The sequence below is a fragment of the Sycon ciliatum genome, chromosome 4 (assembly GCF_964019385.1).
Source record: "Sycon ciliatum chromosome 4, ocSycCili1.1, whole genome shotgun sequence".
In the NCBI taxonomy this organism is placed as follows: Eukaryota; Metazoa; Porifera; class Calcarea; order Leucosolenida; family Sycettidae; genus Sycon; species Sycon ciliatum.
The window spans coordinates 25,874,305-25,898,159 of NC_088646.1; the positions used below are offsets into that span (position 1 = coordinate 25,874,305).

Genomic DNA, 23,855 nt, shown 5'->3' on the forward strand with positions numbered 1-23,855 from the left:
GAATCCTCACAAGTCACAGTCATGTGACGTCAGTGCGGGTCGTTATGCGATTATGCGATATGCATGGTCATGCATGGTCTACAACTAGAAGTAGAATGATGTGGCATGTGCACAGACACTGAGACAGTGCACACCGTTGCCGTAGTTGCACTCATGTCAGATTTTGGCAAACGGGGATTTCCCAGTTCTGCCACGCTCGATACAGGCAAGCGGCCAACGTGGCGTTGGCCTATCGAAGTCAGCACATCAAGTTCAACAACCAAACTCCAAGTCCAAGTCGTAGAACGTGGCAACTGTTTGCGAAATAATGTGATTGTTGGAGACTTGCATTGTATTCCACCCAACTAGTTACTTGATTTGCCTTCCCAGGTGTATCGTGTTCACATCTTAGTAGGAGTAAGAAGAGGGACAGTCGAGATGCTTTCGCGGCAGCTGACTGGATTGGCAGCCAGGTGTTTCAGCACCTCTGCAGCAGCGGCGTCTACCAATCCAAATGAACTGAAATATTGGCCCATGCCATTGCCTCCATCTGCAGGTCAGTCCTGTTTTTTTTTAAGAAGTTGGCTCAAGCACACAGACACGTGATGATAAAGTCAGTACTGTGGGTCGAGTTATGGCCTGACTGTTGAGTCAGGGGTGCGTCATTTATTCATCTGAGTTTTCATTACTACTTTTGGCCTTTGTCTTTTTAAAATACTCCTTGTGGTCCTTGATAGCTATTGGTAGAAAGCACATGACAGTCTCCTGGTCTCATATGGCCTTTTCAGAGCATTAATTGAAGCCTAATTCCCACCACCTGACCGTGGGTTCGACCCACACTTCCTATACAGCCAGTGGCATTGTTTTTTCCCCCTTTTGCCACACGTCCATTTCTAATGTTGGGTCAATCTACCGTATTCCCATAGCGCACAATCAGTGCAGTAATAGAACTATTAGATGTACAGTTAAACTTCCCAGATCCAGAACCCCGAATATGGGCACGTCCGGCCGTCTACCGGGCACCTTTCTGACCTATCTGCCGTCGCAACAATTGGCTTTTCAACGAAAAAGAGCCCCAAAAACTAGCGATTGGCATAAAAAATGTTTACTTGCGTGCAGTTTAGAGTATGCAAGTTCTGAGCTACGGGCAATTCCTAGTTACAGGCAGTACTTGGTCCCGACCTGCCCAGATCTGGGGAGTTTTACTGTATAGAAACTTAGAAATGTTGCATGAGATGGCAAGAGCACTGTCGTGCTTTTCTCACAGGTCCAGCCGCCGCCCCCCCCCCCCCCCCCCCCCTCTGCATGCGGATACTGTCTTGCACTCACACCTGTGGGAGAGGCGAATTCATAATTTCAAGCAAAACAGAAGTAGCAGACAACTCAAGTATAAAGCACGGTGGCCTCAGCAAGCATCCGTACTAGGTGTAGATGAAGGCCGTGGAGGGCAGTTTCCCCATGTAGCTCAATGGGGTGTCACGCCCCGAGTGTCTGGATAATTGAGGTGGCTGTATTCAAATAACGCGTGTTGGATAATCGAGGTGCATGTATTCAGGTAATGCGTGTTTGGATAATAGAGGTGGCTGTATTCAAATAACGAGTGTTTGGATAATCAAGGTGCATGTATGCAAATAACGCGTGTTTGGATAAACGAGGTGCCTATGCCGGTATTCAGATTATGAGTGTTTGGATAATCGAGGTGCTTGTACCCAGATAAAGAGTGTTTGGAGATAATCGAGGTGCGTGTGTTCAGATAACGGGAATCTGGATACTTAAGGTGGCTGTATTCAGATAATGCGTGTTTGGATAATCGAGGTGCCCGTATTCAGATAATCGAGGTGCCTGTATTCAGATAATCGGGGTCGAGAAGGCCAGGATAGGACTGTACAATCATGTATGAAGCAGTCATGTGTGGTATGGGTCAGCAACCGTATTCCCCTTGTTGAAAGGCTGGGTTTACAAGGGAGTTTTCAACCCGGGAAGTTTCAACCCGCCACGTACCGTACTTCTACGCACAAGAGAACATGTGCTTTTGCGAAAAGTCGCTGCTTTTGGCAGAATCGAGTCATTTTTGATCATGGTAAAGAATATTCGTATAGTATGGGTGAACAGCGGACCATAAAATGCGTGGGGCCCTTAATTTATGGATGCAGAGACCGGTCTTCATGCACTTGTATGTGCTGGTGTGGTATCCATCGGCATTCCCTGCAAGACCTGGGTGAAAATGATTCTGGCACCCATACATCCGATGTCAATAGGTCAACTGGTGAATCATGTAGAACTGTTTGGTGCTGGCTGAAATTGAGTAACTGTTTTCGTCCATGTTTGAACATGCGTGCTTTGTGCGTATTTAGGCACACTTACTTTTGTGCACGGACATACAGGCATGTGCACGGTTTGACTGGAGCGTTTATGTGATGCAGTGCGCTTGACCCGGGTTGACTCAGAGAAAACGTACCGCCGTAGAGTGTTCACTACTCAAATGTCAATTGTCCGAGTGATTGATTATCCGAAATGCATGGTCACACAGGGTCGAAACGAGTTGTTGCTGTGTTTTCCCACCTGCATCACCATGATACGCTGGTGCGCAAGATGCGTGACGGCAGGGTGTCGTCAAAGCGTGTCTCCATGGGTATTTTCGAGAGGCTGGAGGGTATCTTATTCTTGTGGCACTACGAAAAGAGAGCTACACATGACTTAACACGGGGAGTGTGCATGTCTTAGATGAATGTGTGCTCGACTCCCCCTTTCCGAGCATACTCCTGATCTGAACCCCCTGAAGATGGCCCTGCTCTCCCAGGCCAGGGTTGGGGATAGTCAGCACTCTACTGTACTGTATTAGCAGACATATTCGTCTGTAATTAAATTTCGTCTTTTTCGTCCAATGAGCTTTTTGGACTAAATCAAATGCCGGACTAGTGTCAATTTTCCAGCTTTTCTATACACTCTTATGATCCATGGACGAAATTTTCAACCGGACGAACTCCCTTTCTTTGGAGTTGGACGAAATTATTGACCGACGAAAATGTTCTGCCTGTACAGTAAGTACGCCACCACCCATATGCACTGTCAAGTTTCTACACAGGCGGGGAAAAAAGACTTGTACAGGAAAACCTGTCCAGGCGACCACTCCGATATGGCAAGGACATGTTGTAGAGGACCACTACAACCAGGACCAAGGGAGCCTGCATAGTAGAGTATCACCTGTGCGCGGGGACCATAATTATGATAGTAGGGTATCACCTGTGCGCGGGGACCATATGATGGGGTTTCCTTGAGCTTTGACATGATGGTCTGTAGTGTACATGTGTGTTGATGTATGGTCTAAGGAATAAGTTGACTACAGTGTAGTCTCTAATGGCAGATGTTCTCTTGCTGCAATTGTTGCGGACACGCAATGTTTTTAAGAACTGGAGTTGACAAATTGTTGCGTCGTTTTTTCTATGAACTATAAAGGTTTAAATCCGCAAAGTGCTACTTCATGCACTTGCTTTCATCTAGATATTTTCCATAGTGCTGCAGATTGCATGATGAAAGTACATTGTACTAACAGTCTCTAGCTGCAGTTGCACATGGCCTTCAGTACGCAATGATGGTGTTATGCTGCTACTTTGGTCTTCAGATGTGTGCGGTGCCAGGTTGCTAGCACCAAGCTTGGGTTATGCATGCATGCAGTACATTCCTCGTTCCTTTGTGCAGCAACTACGTGACTTGTTCCCAGCCTTTCTTCTCAGAAAAGGTCAAAGATTGACGCTATCCTCAGCATCGTTACAATCAGAAGTACACGGCTTCCCCCCTTGGGTAGGGGATGAGGTGTACTTGGTGCAGTGTACAAAGAGTATGGGTCACAGATTTAAATCGCCGTGATCTAATTCTTTGAACTTGATGATATAGGTTGGAATTGCTGTTCAATATTCTCCACCTGACGCTCGTCAAACAAACAGATTCCCCTAACCACACTACAATTTGATGACAAAGTTTCGGTTGGCAGTTTCACTTGATATGCGAAGGGCCTTGGCAGTAAGCTTGATCGATCGTTTGATCCATAAATTATGGGCAATGCTACACAAAACACGACAAGTGCATCATAATTATGAAATTTTGGTATATAATCCACTGGTCATGCGGACCAATAGAACAAATACGTGTGAGTATAGTGGCGTTCAAACAAACGGAATAATTTATTAGCAGATATCCGGATTCTGACAGGTTTCCTGTGGTTGTTGAATTAAAAGTAGATGTAGTGTACGTTGCTGGCGGAGTTGGTGCTGAGTTCAATTTCGATTGGCATGTGTTACTGCTGTCGCTCGCAATGTGAGCTGTTGGTTATGTTGACTGGGAACACACGCTGACGCGCTGGGGGATGTACTGCTTACATCATTGCACATGCTCTGCTGTCCTGTACCTGGTCTGCCAGCCGCGCCGCGTGAACTATTGCCTTGAACTGCGTCTTCGTGGACAGGATTTTTTCTAGGTCCGCCACGCTCACGCTGGTCAGTCCCTGCTTCTTGCTCTGTTGCACGAGCTCCTTGATCTTCTGCAGCTTGGCTGCGTGGCGTTCCTGTCGGCGCTTCTGTGCGCCCACCTCGCATCTCAGTTGGTACAGCTCATCAGCACTGCTGGTTACGCTCAACGTGTGATTGAAGCCGATCATTGACCGGTCGTTACGCATCAAGTCCTTTGTCATCGTGCTCATGCGCGACAGTTTTCCGGTATTGCTGTTGCTTGGCCCGCGCTGTCGTCCAAACACGCCGATGCGAAGCTTCTCGTTGGTGATGTGGTTGAGCAGCTCCTTCGTCACTGATTTGTACGTCACCTGCTCGGAGAAGCTGAAGTCCGGATTGCTGGTGCCGGAGACCAGTTTGGTGGTACGCTGCTTATCCATGAAGAAGGTGAACTGGCAGTGGATGTCCTGGAAGCGAGCCTGTATCCCGCGCACGTTGGGTATCTTCACCAAGAAGTCCATGCGCTGGCCAACCAGCTCCGTGTCTGGATCCTCGATGAATATGTCGTCGGCATCGTCGGGTTCCTTGCCGTTCGGCAGGCATGGCATCAGTGAAATGTGCATCTGGCCAGCATCGTTTCCCATGTAGTTCGCAATGGTCAAGCTCTCGTCCATGTCCAGCATGTAACTCAGACACTGCGTGTACACAAACACGTAGCCGATCTCGACCACCTCTTCCGGATCGCCCCAGAACGGGTCGCTGTCGGGCGGCTCGTCCCAGTCCGGGTCGCCGTCGACGTAGCGCTGGTACATCTCCTGCATGACGAACTTGCGGTCCAGGAAGCGGTTGCGCGGCCACAGCCACTCATCGTCGGTCGCCAGGCCCTTCATGCGTACAAACACCTCCGTGCGGCTTTTGACCACTTCAAGGGCCTGCGGCGAGACGAGCACCACCTCGAACTTCACCTTCTTGTTGAGCTCCTCGCTCATGGCGTTTGCCTCAGTGACCATGGGGAGGATGGTCATGAGATCTTCCTGAATGAGCAGATCCTCTGTAGACCGCGCAGAAGAGAACAACAACAACAACAACAACAAAAACAGGAACAGGAACAACATATAACACACATCAACAGAAGCAGCATGATATGAACTCTGGCCGGGCTATTACTCAAGTACTAGCACTAGCATATGTGGTAGGGAGATGCAGATGGACAAGGGAGAAAGGCGAGAGAATGCGAGATAAAAAAAAAGAAATGAGAGAATGAGAGTGATAGATAGAGAGAGATAGAGAGATAGGTAAAATTATATTTTGCAGTGTTTTTCCGTACTACCAATGTACTGCCGTGTGCATAGCTTGTATTGTGCTTTTTTTGACACTCGCATGCTTGTCCGTGGCTGAATTTACTAGTGCAAAACATGTGTGACTGTACCACGACATTATATTTTGTGCTACATGTAGTCGATGTATGGCATGCACTCGTTTTGGCACGGGGATATTCATCGCTCAGCTTGCGCTTGCCGTGCTTCTGCATACATACATGTATCTGTAGCTCATTGATCCTCTTCAATTTTCCGTACCATTTTCCTCAAATTCCGTACTGCGGACGAATGAGTGATTTTCCGTACAAATACGGAAAAGTACGGAAGGTTGGCAGCACTGTACTTCGGAAGTAATTAGAGAGGTTCCGGAGTACGATTTTTCGTCCCAAAATCCGTAGAGGCGCTACGGATTTTTTATACGTCGTTTTCGAGCAGTGAAATGTTCCGGAGTATGGAAATTATGTGTTTGCCGTCATTGTCTAGGTTACGATCGCAAACACGTCACATTCCCGTGCTATGCCTTTTTATTTTGAAAATTTGTACCGAAATCAAAACTTCCCGCGGAAAATCGATGTTTCTCGTACCAAATTTGTACGCGAAAAATCTTTCTGCACCCGATGACGCAAGATCTCCATACAAAACATGGTTCGTATGAAAGCCAGTCCACACGGATTCTCCGTGCCGAAAAATCGTACGGAGCACGCCTCGAAAAAATCCGTATAGCCCATACGGATTTTGGCATGGAAAATCGTACCCCGGAACCTCTCTATTGATTGTTTGGGCAGTGGGCACATAAGCTCATAACATCTGGTACTAGCAAGAGTGTCCCAGAATGCTAAAGGGTCTCTTCGTACTTATACTTTACTTTACTACACAGACAGGTGACAGTTAGTTGTCACGTGCTCGCAGCACCATGCAACATCCACGACCCTTAATCATTGGCTTCCAAACAGTGACAGCCGTTCCACTACATGTAAGTATACGCACGCCTCTGAACTAAGCCAAGTAGCATCAAGAGTACTTATGCGCTGTTACCAAGACCTGTCACTAGTACTTGGCGATCCCTTGGCTCATTGACGGAATGTTTCTGATATCAGTCTTTAAACAGAAGGCGAGGAGACAAAGGAAAATTGAGGAACCAGGCAGCAGGTTGTCGACCAAGTCAAGCGCAGTGGATCAGTTCAGGAGGGCCAGAGCAAACACGGAATCGGCGGAGGAAGTGGATGGTAATGCATGCAGTGAGTCCTGTAGTAAGGAGGAAAGTGGTCGCGAGAGTAGAGGTGAGTCTTTGTTCTGCACGCAAGTTTTGTAGTAGAAAATCTTCAGTGTACAATCATCTTGTGCTAGACCCGATTGTTGCAATTCTACTGTTGTTTTAGGTGTTATATCTCTTACTTTGGTTTTCTATAATAGTTCAATTGTCTTGCAATATCCTTTAGTACAACAACGATTCTTGATGAGTGTTGTAGAAAAACCTGTTCGAATCGTAATTACCGTAAAATAGCGTTGATCCGCTCCCCCACGCCATGTCGCTTCCCAGCTGGGTTTTGGGCAGGGGGCGGGAATTAGATCAAGGCTGTCAAGTGCAGTACGATGTACAACAGCGTATAAATCAGACTCGATGTGCTGAATTGTGCACATTTCCATCCTGGATTGGCACGTATTGTGTACAGCAGGGCATGCGTCGGTTCAACATCGTTTTTCGTTGTATACGCCGAAGTCGCTTCACAGGTAGAAAATCGACAGGGGGCGGGAATCAGAGAGGGGGCGGGAATTAGAGAGGGGGCGGGAATCAGAGAGGGGGCGGATCAACGGTACTTTACGGTATTCGTGTTTTCTTCACTATTTCTTCCTACTTTCATCTTTTTATTGCACATTGTCTCCACCGTTTACACTGCATGGGTAAACTATAATTATAGTCAACTGTCGATTCAGCTGGTCTTATGGATTGTGGTTATATCAGTCCAGGGGTGTCACAGCTGCATGTGTGTAGGATGGCAGGTGCATGTCCTTCATGGTCATTATGTGCATGCTGAACCTAGGTCAAATTTTTTTCACGGAATGCACATGCACCCCGTGCCCCATGCGTGCTACGCGCCTGCAGTTTTTCACAACTATTTGGCTCGCAGATACCATCGTGCGTAGCCAGATGTCAAATGTACAAAGGACGTTATGTTCAAGTTATGATGGTCGAAAGCAGAGCAGATTGTGGTGTCCCATGTCCTGAACCTGATGTACTCACACCGAATCGTACGTGATATGTGCGGAAAAGCTACGCATTTGATCGTACCCCATACCACGAAATGACTTTTTTTAACCTCGTCCGGCATGAGTTAGTTCTACACTGCAGCTCGAAATTGGAGCTGCACCTTCTTGCTTATGTACTCTCACTGGTATCCACAGTATCATTACGTGCATGTACACCACGTGGAGAGTATGCGAAACACAAGGATCTATACATGTCAGTTTGTTCAGTTCAGTACCTTTGGATTTGCCGCTGGTGTCCATGTCGAAGCCGGAGTTTTTGGCAATCTCGGCTTGGGCCTGTTCGTACGTGAAGGGCGTGACCTTGTCGCCGCTTTGTTTCAGTTTGTCCAGCTCCTCTGGATGGTGCACCAGGTAGAGATGGTTGTTTCCGAATAGAATGCGGTCGTTGTGGTGCAGCTCAGTGCTGCTGCTGATCAAGTCCCCGTTCACCAGTACCTTTGCGTCTTTGCCGGGCACCACTGTGAACGTTTTGTCTCCAGTGTTCTGCAGCTCGGCGTGTTGGTTCTGTATGCTGAGACCGATCATGGTGATGTCGGGCTGCGGGTTAGCCTTGTTGTTGCCCACTGTCTGCTTGCCGTCACCGATGACGTGGTGCACCATGTTGCTCAGCTGTGGGTCCTCGTTCAGGTTGGATAAATGCAGCTTCTGCGTGCAGTCCTGCACCTTTGCCGTGCCGCCCTGGTCCTCTTGTTCGGCGAAAGCTTTCTGCGTCTCGGCCAGCCGTTCCTTCCACGTCTTTTCCATCTCCTCCATTTCACGCTTGGTTCTCTCAATCTCCTCGCGCCGCTGCTCTTCGTACTCCTGTTTCAGCCTTTCTTTCTCCGCTTCCGATATCTTCTCACCACCAGGACTGTCCTTGATGATCACCTTGCCGTTCTTCAACTCGTTCATCAGACGCTCGTTCTCCTCGCGCAGTTCCCGGATCAGGCGCTCCGTTGGACTCTCGTTGATGACGGCCGTTGTCTTGATGCTCTTGGCGCGGTCGGCAAAGCGCAGCGTCGACAGCGTCTCGTCATAGTTGATGTCAGCCGGGCTGAGGGCGGCGATCATGATGGTCTTGCTGTTGCCTCCCAGGGCATTCTTTAGCAGCTTGGTGAGTACCGAGTCGCGATACGGTACCTTGACGCTGGCCGGGTTCTTGGCTGAGCATGCATCGGCCAGTGCCTTGATGACGTTACCAAGTGACGATAGAGACAGGTTGATGGCAGATCCTTCCTTCAAGCGATCACCGGTGGCGCCAGTCGAGTCTGCGCGCTCACTGCCGGCCAAATCCACCAGGTTGATTGTCGACTGCTTGGTGGTGCTGGTGCCGTCCTTGTTGAACTTCTGCTTGAACGTGATGGCCACCACGGTGTGCGCACGACTGCTCGTGGCGTTCATGTTGGTCGACGCCACGGTACGGTTGCGAGTGCCTTCTTGTATGCGCTGGTCTATCTCCTTGTAGCTACTCACCGGCACGTTCAGCAGCTGGTCGACGTAGAAGCCCAGTTTCGGATGCTCGCGCACCTTCAGTCCCGTCTTTCCGGCTTTCTTCAGGCCCTGGAAGTTGAGCAGATCGCGCACCTGCTCGTTGTAGATTTCCAGCATGCTCAGCGAGACCTCAAACTCAATCTCGCTACCATCCGCACGCTTCTCCTCGATAGCTTTGAAGAGCTCCTCGCACGTGATAGGCACAATGCCCTTGTTATTGCCGTATCCCACCATTGAGTAAGACTTACCGCTGCCCGTCTGTCCGTAAGCGAACAGTGAGCAGTTGTAACCGTCCCAGGCATTCGCCAGGACGCCTCTACCCAGGTCGTCAAACACGCGAATCTGATCGGCGTAGCGAGCCGAAGACGCTTCCAGATATCCGTCGTCTCGTTCATTGAAATCGTCGTGGCTCCAGTACGAGTAATCGAAGGCGAACTTTTTCGGTTCTGTGCCAGCTGGTGCCTGCGGATCGCGGATCTCTGTGGTCTTGCCATGCATATCGATGATCAGCTTCGAATCACGTTGTTTCTCGCGAGAATTGAATGGCCGCACGCGGACGGCTACTCTCACGTTTTCCGCCATCTCGGCAATCAATGCGGTGGTGGACGCCGGGCTTGCAGTTCTTCCCTTTCAGCCGACCATTTACTCCTTCTCTAGATCTCTTTCTGCCTGAGCTGTTCTGAGATGAGCGAGCAGAGTCTGGCCTCTGTGCCCGTGGATGTTTCCATCAAAGGAGCGTCAGCTGCTGCTGCGCTACACAGTTGTTGGGAAGCACTTAGTTTTTTTACGAAGACGGAAAGTAGTGATGAACAGCTTCGACCGACCGTCCCACGAATTTTTCTGCAGCGCCCACGGCCACCCGGGCCGCGTACATGTATCTGCCACAACTAACGTTAACGTTACTTGCACAAACATCACGAATGTAGATCTAGAATGGATGTTGTTATTCGTTACTTGTCAAGCTGTCAGGTGATCGTGGCTCCTTGTTGTAGTTGTGGCTATGTACAATATTGTCATCTGCTTCCCGTTTCTGCATTACATGTACACTACACTACCGGTAGTCTACAGACTTGTCAGTCCAGACTGTCTACACTAGTCACCACAGACTCAGTACAGTTCAGTCATCAGTAAACCGGTAAACACGTAGCACTCCAGCTCCGTGCACTGTAACTGGAAGGGCTTGGGTATCTTGGTGTTCGCAATTCGAACTCCCGCAGGTGATTATATCATCGGATGTTTGTGGTGGAGCGACGTATGTTCTTTTGAAGATCCACGGCCACTAGTGCTGGCAACGCGTCTCCTTGCCTTTGGCTTCGTCCAGTTGTACATGGTGTACAGCATGTGGGCAGTTGCTGAGTCTTATCTGTACAGTCTACAGATCGCTCCAGTGTGACTGAGAAACATCAAGAGTTGTATTGGTGACAGTGTGTCAGTCCTGCGTCCAGAGTCTAGATGCAGTCACCAGTGCTCCATCCAGTGTGGTGGCAGAGGATCAAACCAGTACATATCTACGCGTTGCTGTTTGGTGTGGACCGGTGTGGATGAAGCTCAGTGTGTGTGACATATTAATAATATTATTATTTGCTTGAGTGATCTCCAGACTCCACACGGACCATGTACTGCATGGTGTATCACTGTGTGCATAGCCTGTTTGCATGATTGTACATACAGTAAAACCTGTAATGGCGACCACTCGACCATGGCGACCACTCGACCATGGCGACCACTCGGATATGGCGACCACTCGACCATGGCGACCACTCGGATATGGCGACCACTCGACCATGGCGACCACTCGGATATGGCGACCACTCGACCATGGCGACCACTCGGATATGGCGACCACTCGACCATGGCGACCACTCGGATATGGCGACCACTCGGATATGGCGACCACTCGACCATGGCGACCACTCGACCATGGCGACCACTCGACCATGGCGACCACTCGACCATGGCGACCACTCGACCATGGCGACCACTCGACCATGGCGACCACTCGACCATGGCGACCACTCGACCATGGCGACCACTCGACCATGGCGACCACTCAGATATGGCGACCACTCGACCATGGCGACCACTCAGATTATGGCGACCACTCGACCATGGCGACCACTCGGATATGGCGACCACTCGACCATGGCGACCACTCGGATATGGCGACTACTCGACCATGGCAACCACTTTTCCTTGTCACGGACGGACGCATTCACATTCAAAACACCTCGGATAAGGTGACCACTCGCTCAACACGTCACTAGCGACTCACTCTGTATACATTGCGCCCAAAAGCGGTTCCACTGTATACATCACTTAGCACTCATAACTGCAGCTCTGGAATTTCGCCGACTCTTCGTTGTGACTTCTTTCGCATGATCTCTATCCCTGCACTGTCTCATGAGTCATGTCACTGTGATCACCCTGATCACTATCACAGCCAGCTATGATGTTTTCAGGCTAGCATTGTATCAACAAGCTTCAGAGTACAAAACCTTGGTACAGGCCAAACCGATCGCAATGAAGTCTAATGAACAACGAAGCAAGCTACATGTATTTTAAACCAGCTCAAAGCATCAAAGTCAGAGTGCTCTACACTGCGAAACACAGCGAGCTTTGCACAAACGATTCCATGCCATTTCGGCACCCTCGGCTCCAGTGCCAACCAGGTGAGTGCGACCGGTTCGGCGCCGTGAACGTGAGCGCGGAATTTTACAGCGCCAAGTATTTCAGCACCGTATACTTCAACACGCGCCATAAGCTAAGCGCCAAATATCTCAGCTCAACATATTTCGCGCCAAATACGTCAGCGTGAACTTTCTCATCGCCACAGATCTCAGCGCCACAGATCTCAGCGCCAAATGCTTCCACAGACATGTGAAGGAAATTATAGTGAAGTGTGAGTGAGTAGTGTGTTTGCATGCGACACTCAGGCAGGCTGGCTGCTCATTTGTTCATCACCAATGCATATGATTGTGCTGATTCTGAAGAGTGACACAATCACATGTCATGTAGTGTGAAAGGCCTCGTAGGACTTCCCAGTGGTTTCTGTGCTAGGTGTCCCTGAATTTGTCTTCCTCCAACAGGATCTCTATTTTTATCATAGAAGCAAGTCTAGACGTTTAGCCTGAGCTTGCACAAAAGCCTATTATAACATGCCATTGTGTAAGTTCAGGTGCTTTGTTCACAGAAGCTTATCTCTCTAGTCTTTAAAAAAGGAAAAGAAAATAAGCATTATAAATTTATAATACTGACTGGGTATGCACATTTAGATGGTGGCATACACTGCTGTTGACCAGTGTTATGCATCTCTCCAATGCCAAACATTATTGACTGCAGGTGCTTCCAAGAAGATGAACATGTTTCAGGCACTGAACAGCGCGCTGGACATTGCTATGAAATCAGACGACAGCGCCGGTATGGATTGCTTTGTAATTTCCTCTGCCTGTCTTTGTTTGTTGCCACGTCTGCTTTGTTGTTTTTGGTTTTGCCGGTGCAAGTAGACATGTTTCCTTTTGGGTTGTTGTTGGGGTGTTGCTGGTTTTGCATGCTTGCTTCTGATGCTGTGACTGCCATTACTTTTTCTTGCCTGGGCAACTGCAGTGGTCATGGGTGAGGATGTTGCTTTCGGCGGTGTGTTCCGGTGTACGCTGGACCTTCAAGACAGATACGGTGAGTCTCTCTCTTTCTTACTCGCCACCTCTGGTTGCTCCCCTTTGCTTTCTTTCCTGGGTATCAGTGCTGAAGGAGAGCATCGGGAGGTACTAGTGTTCTCTGGTTTGTGCACCCTGTTCATTCAGCCATTGCCCACTTGCTGAACTGCCGCACTGTAGTAAAGCTACTCAGCTATCTGGCTGTGTCTGATGGAGATATCACTGAGGATGTACTGCTGTCCAATCTTGCTTTAAAATGTAAATGCCAGTGGTGCTCGTGACTCTAGCCTTGATGTAGAAAAGCAATCCTCTCAGCTTTATTTATTATTTACAGTATTGTGGTCTCAATGTAATCATATTTGTAATTTCATCACAAGTTGAGCTTGTGTACATTTTGCGCACTTTCTCACCTACATGCCTCCATGCATGATCATGTGGTGTGTGTGTGTGTGTGTCTGTCTGTCTGCCTGTGTATATGTTCATGTGTACATGCATGCCTTGCCACTGCAGGCAAAGAGCGTGTATTCAACACGCCACTCTGTGAGCAAGGTATTGTCGGCTTTGGCATCGGAATGGCAGCCATGGGGGCAACGGCCATTGCAGAAATCCAGTTTGCTGACTACATCTTTCCAGCTTTCGACCAGGTAGGTCCACGGTATAGCATGATTAAGCAGTCTTGGGATGTGCTGCTGATACCAGGCTGTGTGATGTACCAATCACAAGTGTATTAGACTGAATTGGAGAGCCAAGGATTAAAATAAATAGAGGTCATTTGTGTTTTGTTGTTGATGGTGGTGTTACTTACATAGAAGACAGTAAGCAGCAGTATGTTGAGGGTACTAGTATCCTATAGACCGTCTGTTTGTCCATTGTCATCTTCAATGAGTGGACATGCCACGTACCTTCTACTCATCACCCGTCACCCCTGTGCTACTCTTGTGTTTGGTTTCCCCTGCTGCCGCTGCTGCTGGTGCTAACAGATCGTGAATGAAGCAGCCAAGTATCGCTATCGGTCCGGCAACGAGTTCAACTGCGGTTCGCTGACGATCCGTGCGCCTTGCGGTGCTGTTGGCCATGGTGCGCTGTACCACTCCCAAAGCCCAGAGGCTTTCTTCTCGCATTGCCCTGGTATAAAGGTAATGCAAGTAGTAGTATTTATTCCCGTAGCTATGCAGAAGACGTTACTTCAATAACGTCTGGCGCGAGCCAGGGTCCACACAGCTTTAATTTGGTATTTGTGTGTTTGTGTGTTTGTTTGTTTGTTTGTGTCACGCCTGGAGCTATCCCGTATCTGTCCCGTATCTGTGACTACAAAGGCTCTACAGGATTGTACATACCAGCTGGCCACAATATTTGCTGGCTCTCGTATCTGTCCCGTACCGTACCATCAAACACAGCTAGCTGGCCACAAACAGCTGGCCACAATATTCGTCGTATTATGTATACGACTCCCTGATGTATAGGGAGATTTGGAAAGAAATAGGGAGCGAGAGATCCCGTCGTCTCCAAAATAAGCGTGAACGGGCGATTCAGCACCGGTCACAGGAAACGTCGGAAGAGAGATCCCGTCGACTCCAGAACGCCCGTGATCGGCAGAGTCAGCGCCGGTCCCAGGAAACGTCAGGACAGACATCCCGTCGACTCCAAAATAGTTATTTTTCTCTAATTTCGTCCGCTTTTGGTTTGCTCCTTTTCTTTTTCAAAACTCCAGTCGGCCAAAGTTTAATGACGGTGAAAAGTTTCGTTTCGAGATCGGCCAAAGTTTCTCATCAGCCAAAATTTGTTGATTTACAGTATAAGGAGATAAAATGAAAAGAAGGAGCAAACCAAAAGTGGATGAAATTAGAGAAAAATAACAATCCGCAGTAAATTCTGCAAATACTTTTGCCTAACTCATATTCAAACTGATTGAAACGTTTTTGCAATACAATGATGTGGCCAATCAACGGAAAAAAAACATTTCCATCAGTTCTAATAACATGTACGATGAGCTAGGCGAAGAAGCTCTTCATGATAAGAGCATAGCGTAGGGCCCTGAGCTTCCAAGCTCTCTCGTTTGTTGTGTCAACCTGACTGTAACGGTTAGAGTCGGACTATGTCCACGTTCTCTTCCTCCTTGCCTGAACCAACAATAAGAAACTCATCTGAATTTTTAATTCCCCTGGGTGGGTGGTTAGCTCAGGGAGCGAGCTGAATGTTTTGGTTGACTTTCTTTTGTACTGGCAATTCTGTGTTTGTCTCTTCTCCTGCCTGGCAGGTGATTGCATTGCACGGCGACGCGCGTGTGTGTGTGTGGGGGGGGGGGGGGGGTGCTTCTAAACTGCATGAGCTGTAGCAATGAAAAATCTTGCATTTAGTAATGTAGACGACAGAAAGAAGAATTGTGTGTGGTATTGTGATGTTGGTCTCAACCTAGGTTGTTGTTCCCAGTGGTCCAGTTCAAGCCAAAGGCCTCCTACTGTCCTGTATTCGAGATCGCAACCCTTGCATTTTCCTGGAGCCCAAGATTCTCTATCGGCAAGCTAGTAAGTGGAGATATTCTGAGGCTTTTATTCTCTTTCATTGCAATTATCTGTACGGCATGTGGATCGAGAATGCCAAGCAACTTTTGCTTTCTTCTTTTGTGGGTTTTGAGTCGTGATAAATTTACAATGGAGAAGGGTACATTCACACACGTCTGTAAGGTTGACATGTAGAAATGTTTTTGCTGGCCCTCTGGCAACACCTTTCATGCCTCTTGCACTTACGCTTGCGTGCGTACGTGCACCGGTATGTTTGTAGAATCGCCGGAGCCTCTGGATTGGGAAGAATTTTCCCCGTATGCGGGAGTAGCACCTATATTTGACCAGGATGTACACTGTCATTTCAAAATACTCTAATTTCAGAATTTTTAGGTGCTCAATATTTTCGGTATGAGGGCAAAAGGCCAGGTTATTATTATTATTATTATTATTATACGCATTCCCGCGTTGAAGTGTAGCAGCAGTATGCTGCGTCCACAGCTTCGCTTATGCAGAATGGCTTGGGTGAGAGGAGAGGGGAGAGAAAGCAACAAGGCAACCAACATCTATGAAATTGGTCACAATAACATGAAGAGAACCAACCTACATATGCATGATTGCACAAGAATGGAGACGACCAAATATAATGGCTATAATCATTGTGCCACAAAACCGGTACACAGGAGATCTGACGACAATGTAACGAAACATAAAACTCAGTTACTCAATACAGGTTCCACTAAATTACAAGAGAACAACGCTACAACGTTAGAATTGCCGCTAAATTATCGCAAGTGTAGAGAACGAGTCCAATACAAATGAAAAACATGAACAGACTGTCCCGAAGTTATTTTGGGAACAAATTGTACTACATGACTGTACTTGCTAAGGCCAGGTTAGGTGAACAGAAATTTTAGGTACACTACATGTACAGAGAAGCACTTCCCTATTTGGATTATTTTTGTTCGTGTTTGTTCGGTGTATTGAAATTTTAGGTATGAAACAGCTGCACCGAAAGTACCGAAAATAAAAGCACACCGAAAATTGGTGAAATTATAGTAGTCAACTCTCTTTTGTGCACTTTTCTCCTCCTCCTCGCTTGTCCTTCTGCAGAGGAAGAAGTGCCGGAAGAGGATTTCATGCTGCCACTTGGAAAGGCCAGGATTGCTCGTGAAGGTATGTGTGAAGGCACAGAGCTGTTAAGAGTGCTGCTGTAGACAAACGTCGCTATCTTTTGTGAATTTCACTGCCAGTAGCTGCCTTGTACGGTGGATGTTTGATGAGTTTCACCAGTATCTATCATGTCCTTTTCTGTTGATCTTTCTGGTTTTATTTTTTTAAGGGATTCCCCAAAGGAGGTCAGCCTAATACGAAAGCCACATTACGTAAATGCAAATGGTAGATGAGTGAGGTGGGGGATGAGGGAAAAATGGGATATGACTAAACTTCTGCTACAGTGTGCCCATTGTCTGGGACCCGCTCTTCCATTCCGAACTACACTTTGTTCTCAAGTTCCTGAATTGTTGTCTTATGTAGACTTTGACTTCTTCACCTGTCTGTTAGTGGCCCATGAGTACCATTCCAACATTTTGCATGCTGTTCCTATGTCTTGCAGGAACTGATATCACGCTCATCGGCTATGGTACACAGGTACATGTGCTGCGGACGGTTGCAGAGCTAGCCCAGGAACAGCTCGGCGTATCATGTGAAGTTATCGACATGCAGACTATCCTGCCCTTTGATGAGGACACCGTCGTAGAGGTACGTACCTCCCCACATACTGATGCACAGCCCCCCCCCCCCCCCGGCCACACACACACTCTCCGTCTCTTTTTCTTCGACTGTGTTGATGTGTGTGTATGGGTATGCACAGATGTTGTGTTCGTACCTGTTTTGTGTGCTTCTTCTGCTCTTACTCACTGCGCAGTACATTCTCTTTGTATATCAACTATTTGTTGTAAGCATGCAACCCTGGTAGCTCTTGGAAACTTCCAATTTGTAAGCTGCAAACTTTCATGGAATTGAGTCTATTGAGCATAGACAGCTACCTGAAGCACTGGTATACATAGAGGTATCATACAGCATTTTCGTATAAAGCATGCCCTGCTTTTGCTTCTTCTATTTCGCACAGTCCGTGAAGAAAACTGGCGCCGCCATCGTATCACACGAAGCACCGGTGACATCCGGATTTGGTGCCGAGCTGTCAGCAACGATCCAGGTACGGTGAACGATGCAATTTTCATTTACTGGCCTTGCACTACTCGGGCAGTAAATCGTACTTCTTGATTTCAAGCCTCCCTTTAGGGTGCGTTTACATGAGAATTTTCAACCTGGGTCAAGTTCAACCCTGGCTGAAAGTATGCACTGTAGAAAAAGAATAGCGGCTGGATGTTTACATGGAGACTGTTGATTCGGGCTGATGTCTGATGTGCCGAAAAAAGTCCGTTTTCTCTAGACTGGTACTGTGGTGTGACTACATCCGAGGGAAATTCCCATCTGCTGTGCTGTGCAATCCTGGCACGCGGTATGCACCTAACTACGGTACATGTAGTACGATCTCTCAATTTCAACCCGGATCAAGCACAATGCTTCATGCACCATAGCCTTTAGTGTACCGCTGCCCAAGAGCCACAGTCCCTTGGGCAGCTGTGCACGACCAAGGGCTACGCTCGCAGGCATACATCAGCCATCATGTCCTCTGTACCGTGTACATTGTATGATTAACTAATAATTTTATGCTTAACGCCCCAGTAGTACCTGCTCCAGTCAATCTGTGTGCAAACCAGGTTGAAACGGCAGCCTGTATTTCTTTCCCAATCACAGATCACCGCCGTTGACTGTACTGTGTGCTTGTGGTCTTGCTCTTGCTTGTTACAGGAACGGTGTTTTCTTCATCTTGAAGCGCCCGTGGAGAGAGTCTGCGGCTTTGACACGCCGTTCCCGCATGTATTTGAACCGTTCTACCTGCCCAACAAGCACCGGTGCTTGGAAGCGGTGAAAAAGATCATGGACTTCCGCAAATGAGCCCGCCAGTCTGCTATTTCACTGCAAGCTGTCAAAGAAACCACCGCACCACTGCTGGCTAGTTGATCGGGACTTTGGTGCTGCGTTTTTACTAACCTCTTTTTTTCAACCACAGTGGCCGTCTTCTCCACATCCTCATAATGCCGTTTTAGATAATTGCAACTTTGTTGATGCGATGTCTGCTGGTCTCGCCATAATAGCACCCTGGTTACATCCACAATATAGTTAACATATTTTCAGCTTACATGCTGTTCCATTTTTTCATAATATTTCGTACAGAATTCATGAGCACATAAATAAGGGTATCGAAGTATAGAGGATAAAACTGTTGAATCGATTCATAAAAAGCAATAGTAGCTGACTGACCTGTCCTAAAGTTGCATCAAGCAGCCTGATGGGGGAGAGAAAACATCAAGATGATGGGGTGAGACAGAAAAAAAGGCTACAGGTATCAAACTGAGCGCGTAAGAAAGAAATGACAGCCGGAGAACGCTAAAGAGTTTCGGATTTTAGACCTAAGGCATATAAGAATTGGCTTGGTACGCACGATGCCTAACCCAAGAGAGCAAAGGTAAGAAAATGCGCAGAGGAAAAGAGGAACGGGGAAAGAAATATGGTAGGGGAAAGGAGAGGGTGGGGGCTCTGGGAGATCCAACAATTGAATGGATTGTCCGTATTGTCATGAATATTTTTTTTTATCGCAAATGGGCGACTTGAAAGCTAAAAGAAGAAAGTACATGTTGGTACTGTCGGTTTTCAATAAACAGGAGTATCAATTTGCCCTACGGGGGCTACTTTCATGCATGGGAGTAAATCTAGCCTGATCACCATAGAAAGTCATGCATATTGAACGCAAATGTTGCCATGAGTAGGTTGTAGTCATAAATATAAGCTTTGGCATGAGAAATAAAAGTAGTACAGGGGTGCAGACAATGCAGAAGCACAAGGAATAAGCTAAGAATACTTACATGTAATGAAGGACTATGCAAACGGGGCGACAGTGGCCGGCGAGGACGTATGGATGCGTGCCACGCGCGCCATGCACGGGCGGTTAGAGAGGCGCGGTGACGATCGTCGCGCCGGCTGTTGAATGTAGTGCGTGATGACGGGGCAGAAGCCGGGCACGACGCGCGACTGGTGCGGTGCGGTGGCGATAACGAGTGGTTGGTGGCATTGCGATAGCAGGCTAGCGACGGCCATCAGAGCCTCGGAGCGATCCTTGCTCATCAAGCACTGCGATGACCGGTACACGGTGTCATAGAGAAGCTGAAGGAATGGTCGCACCTGCTCGCCATGGTTGAGGAAATGCATATCCATGTAATTACGAATGCGATCCACAACTCGCCCGGACCGCGGGATGTCAATGAAGAACCGGCAACACATGTAGCGCTCCAGCTGCTGCGTTTCAGTGCGATTTCCAGCTGTCAGGTAGCCTAGGCAACGTAGCCGGCAGTACTTGAGGAGCCCGCCGCCGAATATCGCCTCTGGATTGTCGGTCATGATGATTTTGTCGCGGTAGTGGGCACAGGCCTCCTCAAAGTCACCCCACACAGACAGAGCATACATGTCGGGACTTTCTTCCAACAGCAAGTCCTGATCATTGGCTGCCTTGAACTCCATGTAGTCACCAAGTAGAACCTGGAAAGAGTCGATGGAGAACTCAAACTGTCTCTTGAGGCGAGCAGCGAACTTCACCTCGATGTTACAACCACCAGCATTACGTAGGGCTACCATTGACCAGAGGTCACCAACTCCACCTTGATCAACCTTGATCATTTTTCGAATATAAGTTCGAGCTAGTACGAACGGTTTCTTCTCTAAATTGATCATTCCTCCCTTCTCAGCCGCAGTAGTGAAGGACAGCATCAGGGCATCTCGTAGGTAATCCAAATCATCTGAGCTCGACAAGTCAACATTGACGATCATGTCAATATCGTTGTAGTCTGGATTAGTACCTGCTACGACATACGCCGCTGCACTGCCATTCAAACGAAAATCTCTCACGGAAATCGTCTCGGCTCGCTGCTGCAAATTCTCCTGCAAAGCCAACAACAGGTCCACTGGCTTTACGTGAACTAAAGGATAGGAGTAAACCTTGTCCGGGTGGATAGCAATTCGGTCAGAAAGCACGGCATCAAGCTTGATTTTTTGCTCCGCAGAGAGAAGTTGGAGGGTGGAAGTCATCGTGAAACGAACAAGTGATCCAGGGGACAGACGAAACCAGACCGACGAATGCTAATATCCTCCGGGCTAAGAGCCCCAGGTGGTGTTGACCTGTCACTGTCCTATAAAACTATCACCATTGCGAGTTGGGTTTCGACACCTCGCGTAACTTGAGAAAAAGGTCTCCTACGTCTACGACACACCACGCTGAACTGCAAGACGAATGTTGAGAACTCACAGGTACAAGAGAGAAGTGCAACGGACACACCGCATATAGTAGGAATCACACTGCGGAAATCTTCACCCAGCTAGAAGCAAGACAGACTATGATTACACCTGGCACACTCACAAGAATTGTGCTGCGGAGAGGTAAGTAAACAAGGTCAAAAGATGAAGATAACCTGACAATGGGTTTCGCAAGCCAGTTAGCACGAGGTGTTTGATGGTGTCGGCAGCTAACCAGGGGCAGGCGATCGATCGGGAGCAAAGAAAAGGGCAAAAATCGTGCGTGCGTGCCTGAGATCGGAACGTAGAATCCACGCCGTTCATAACGTAACGCCGTGCGCGAACCCAACCGTGCACCAACTGCCACATGCACTTGACCTTTGCGGTTTTGTAGTCTTGTCTCGTGAACCGTCTCGATGAGCAGGGGTAGTAAATTAATTACTACTCCTGGGTGCCTCTTATCTCGTGATATCTGGCCCGGGCCGCGGGCCCGGCGCCCCAGGCCTGCAGCGCAGGCCAGGGGACATGGCGTCGACGTCGACGGTGCACCTGGCAAAGCCGTTTTTGTGCAGACACTTGGTGCATGGTAAACCCCAACTGGCACAACTGCACCGGTACAGCAGTACAGACCCGGTACCCCGCATGGTGAGATGGTTTACTCTTGCCGGTACGCGGTACTAGTACATGTACTGAGGGATCTAGCCTTTCTAGGGACAATGCTTTGGTGAAGAGGATCGCAAGTCTCATGGCAGAGAAGAAGTTGCAGCCCTACTCACAAGTGATGGCTTGGCTGAGGTCGAAGATCAGCATCTCTCTCGTCAGTGCCTCTATCCTAAGCCTGCGCGGTTCAAGACGTCCTAGGGCACGCATCCACCTCAACCCAGACAATATTGGTCTGGAGGTGGTTGAGCCTCGGCTTTCCTCATACTGAGACGGACTCATCTTCTTCTTTTGTGATCAGTGTGCCTTTTTTCTTTTTTCTGTTTATTCTTTTTACCAGGCGTGGGCCATCCCCGGCCCCTGGATTATCAAAATGGGTACTTTATTATTTTTCTGTTTTTTAGCTTCTTCTTTGTGCGAGTCTAGTTTTTGGATGAAACTTTCCCTCTGGTACATGTACTAAGGCTGTGTTTACATGAGAAATTTCAACCCGGGTCGAGTTCAGCCCGGGTTGAAAGTCTGTACGATAGACAAAAGAGGTGAGCGTTTACATGAAGTCAGTTGACCCGGGTCAAATACTGATATGCCGCCAAAAGTCCACTTCTACAGTCCTGCATGGTCACGTGAATCCGTTCGCGCGAAATTTGCATCTGCAGTGCCGTTCAAACCTGGCGCGAGATACGCACAGAAGTACGTTTGTACGATTTTCTTGACCCGGGTTGATTTCAACCCTCCCCTTGGGGGGAGGGTTGAAATCAACCCGGGGCGAAATTTCAACCCGGGTCAAGCGCAATGCGTCATGTAAACGCGCCATTCATTTTATGCACATGGCGGGTTGAAAACTGACCCGGGTCGAACTCAACCCGGGTTGAAACGCCTCATGTAAACACCGCCTAAGGCTGTGTTTACATGAGAAATTTCAACCCGGGTCGAGTTCAGCCCGGGTTGAAAGTCTGTACGATAGACAAAAGAGGTGAGCGTTTACATGAAGACAGTTGACCCGGGTCAAATACTGATATGCCGCCAAAAGTCCACTTCTACAGTCCTGTATGGTCACGTGAATCCGTTCGCGCGAAATTTGCATCTGCAGTGCTGTTCAAACCTGGCGCGAGATACGCACAGAAGTACGTTTGTACGATTTTCTTGACCCGGGTTGATTTCAACCCTCCCCTTGGGGGGAGGGTTGAAATCAACCCGGGGCGAAATTTCAACCCGGGTCAAGCGCAATGCGTCATGTAAACGCGCCATTCATTTTATGCACATGGCGGGTTGAAAACTGACCCGGGTCGAACTCAACCCGGGTTGAAACGCCTCATGTAAACACCGCCTAAGGCTGTGTTTACATGAGAAATTTCAACCCGGGTCGAGTTCAGCCCGGGTTGAAAGTCTGTACGATAGACAAAAGAGGTGAGCGTTTACATGAAGACAGTTGACCCGGGTCAAATACTGATATGCCGCCAAAAGTCCACTTCTACAGTCCTGTATGGTCACGTGAATCCGTTCGCGCGAAATTTGCATCTGCAGTGCTGTTCAAACCTGGCGCGAGATACGCACAGAAGTACGTTTGTACGATTTTCTTGACCCGGGTTGATTTCAACCCTCCCCTTGGGGGGAGGGTTGAAATCAACCCGGGGCGAAATTTCAACCCGGGTCAAGCGCAATGCGTCATGTAAACGCGCCATTCACTTTGTGCACATGGCGGGTTGAAATCTGACCCGGGTCGAACTCAACCCGGGTTGAAACGCTTCATGTAAACACAGCCTAATACTGTAATAGCCTTTCTAGGGACAAGGGTACATACCGGTACGCGGTACAGTATTGGGAGCGTGTGGGTACGTGCACCATTTGCGCCAGGGATGAAGGGTGTACAGTAGTACAATACGGTATTGTACTACTCCCTGATTTGTACGACAAGCAGCACAACAGCATGGATGGAGTACGGGATCGGGAGTGGTCATTGCCAACACCTGCTGACAGATTCTGCTCCGGTCGCCTCGATATTTTGCCGCAAAATGTTGCTGCGAAATCTTCGATATTTTGCCGAGCCTGGCACAAGAAACTCGATATTTTGCTCCATTTTGCTCCGGAAAAACGTGCATATCCACTTCCCGTACAACGTTTCATAAAAATCGCAGGGTCGGTTTCTCA

The 23,855-nt window shown here is 48.4% G+C and overlaps 3 protein-coding genes across 4 annotated transcripts; 1 reads left to right on the forward strand and 2 right to left on the reverse strand.

The window, feature by feature from the left end:
- Nucleotides 1-269: 269 nt before the first annotated feature.
- On the forward strand, nt 270-18,996 carry LOC135815295 (2-oxoisovalerate dehydrogenase subunit beta, mitochondrial-like). Of its 2 annotated transcripts, XM_065328572.1 has the most exons (11): nt 270-535; nt 6,841-7,023; nt 12,821-12,898; nt 13,085-13,153; nt 13,645-13,778; nt 14,115-14,270; nt 15,551-15,659; nt 16,749-16,811; nt 17,251-17,396; nt 17,767-17,853; nt 18,513-18,996. In XM_065328572.1, the coding sequence occupies exons 1-11, from the start codon at nt 418-420 to the stop codon at nt 18,657-18,659; spliced, it is 1,290 nt and encodes a 429-aa protein (XP_065184644.1). In that variant the 5' UTR covers nt 270-417; the 3' UTR covers nt 18,660-18,996. The 2 variants fall into 2 exon arrangements, with proteins under 2 accessions (XP_065184644.1, XP_065184645.1); XM_065328573.1 differs by lacking the exon at nt 6,841-7,023 and having other exon boundaries at nt 272-535.
- Nucleotides 3,825-10,308, reverse strand: LOC135815294 (kinesin-like protein KIF28P). Its single transcript, XM_065328570.1, has 2 exons — nt 8,227-10,308; nt 3,825-5,475 (listed from the first exon to the last, which is right to left on the reverse strand). Exons 1-2 carry the CDS (start codon nt 10,061-10,063, stop codon nt 4,352-4,354), a joined length of 2,961 nt encoding a protein of 986 aa, XP_065184642.1. The 5' UTR covers nt 10,064-10,308; the 3' UTR covers nt 3,825-4,351.
- LOC135815296 (terminal nucleotidyltransferase 5D-like) lies at nt 18,885-21,316 on the reverse strand. The gene has a single exon (XM_065328574.1). It carries the CDS (start codon nt 20,841-20,843, stop codon nt 19,641-19,643), a length of 1,203 nt encoding a protein of 400 aa, XP_065184646.1. The 5' UTR covers nt 20,844-21,316; the 3' UTR covers nt 18,885-19,640.
- Between the last annotated feature and the right edge of the window lie 2,539 nt (nt 21,317-23,855).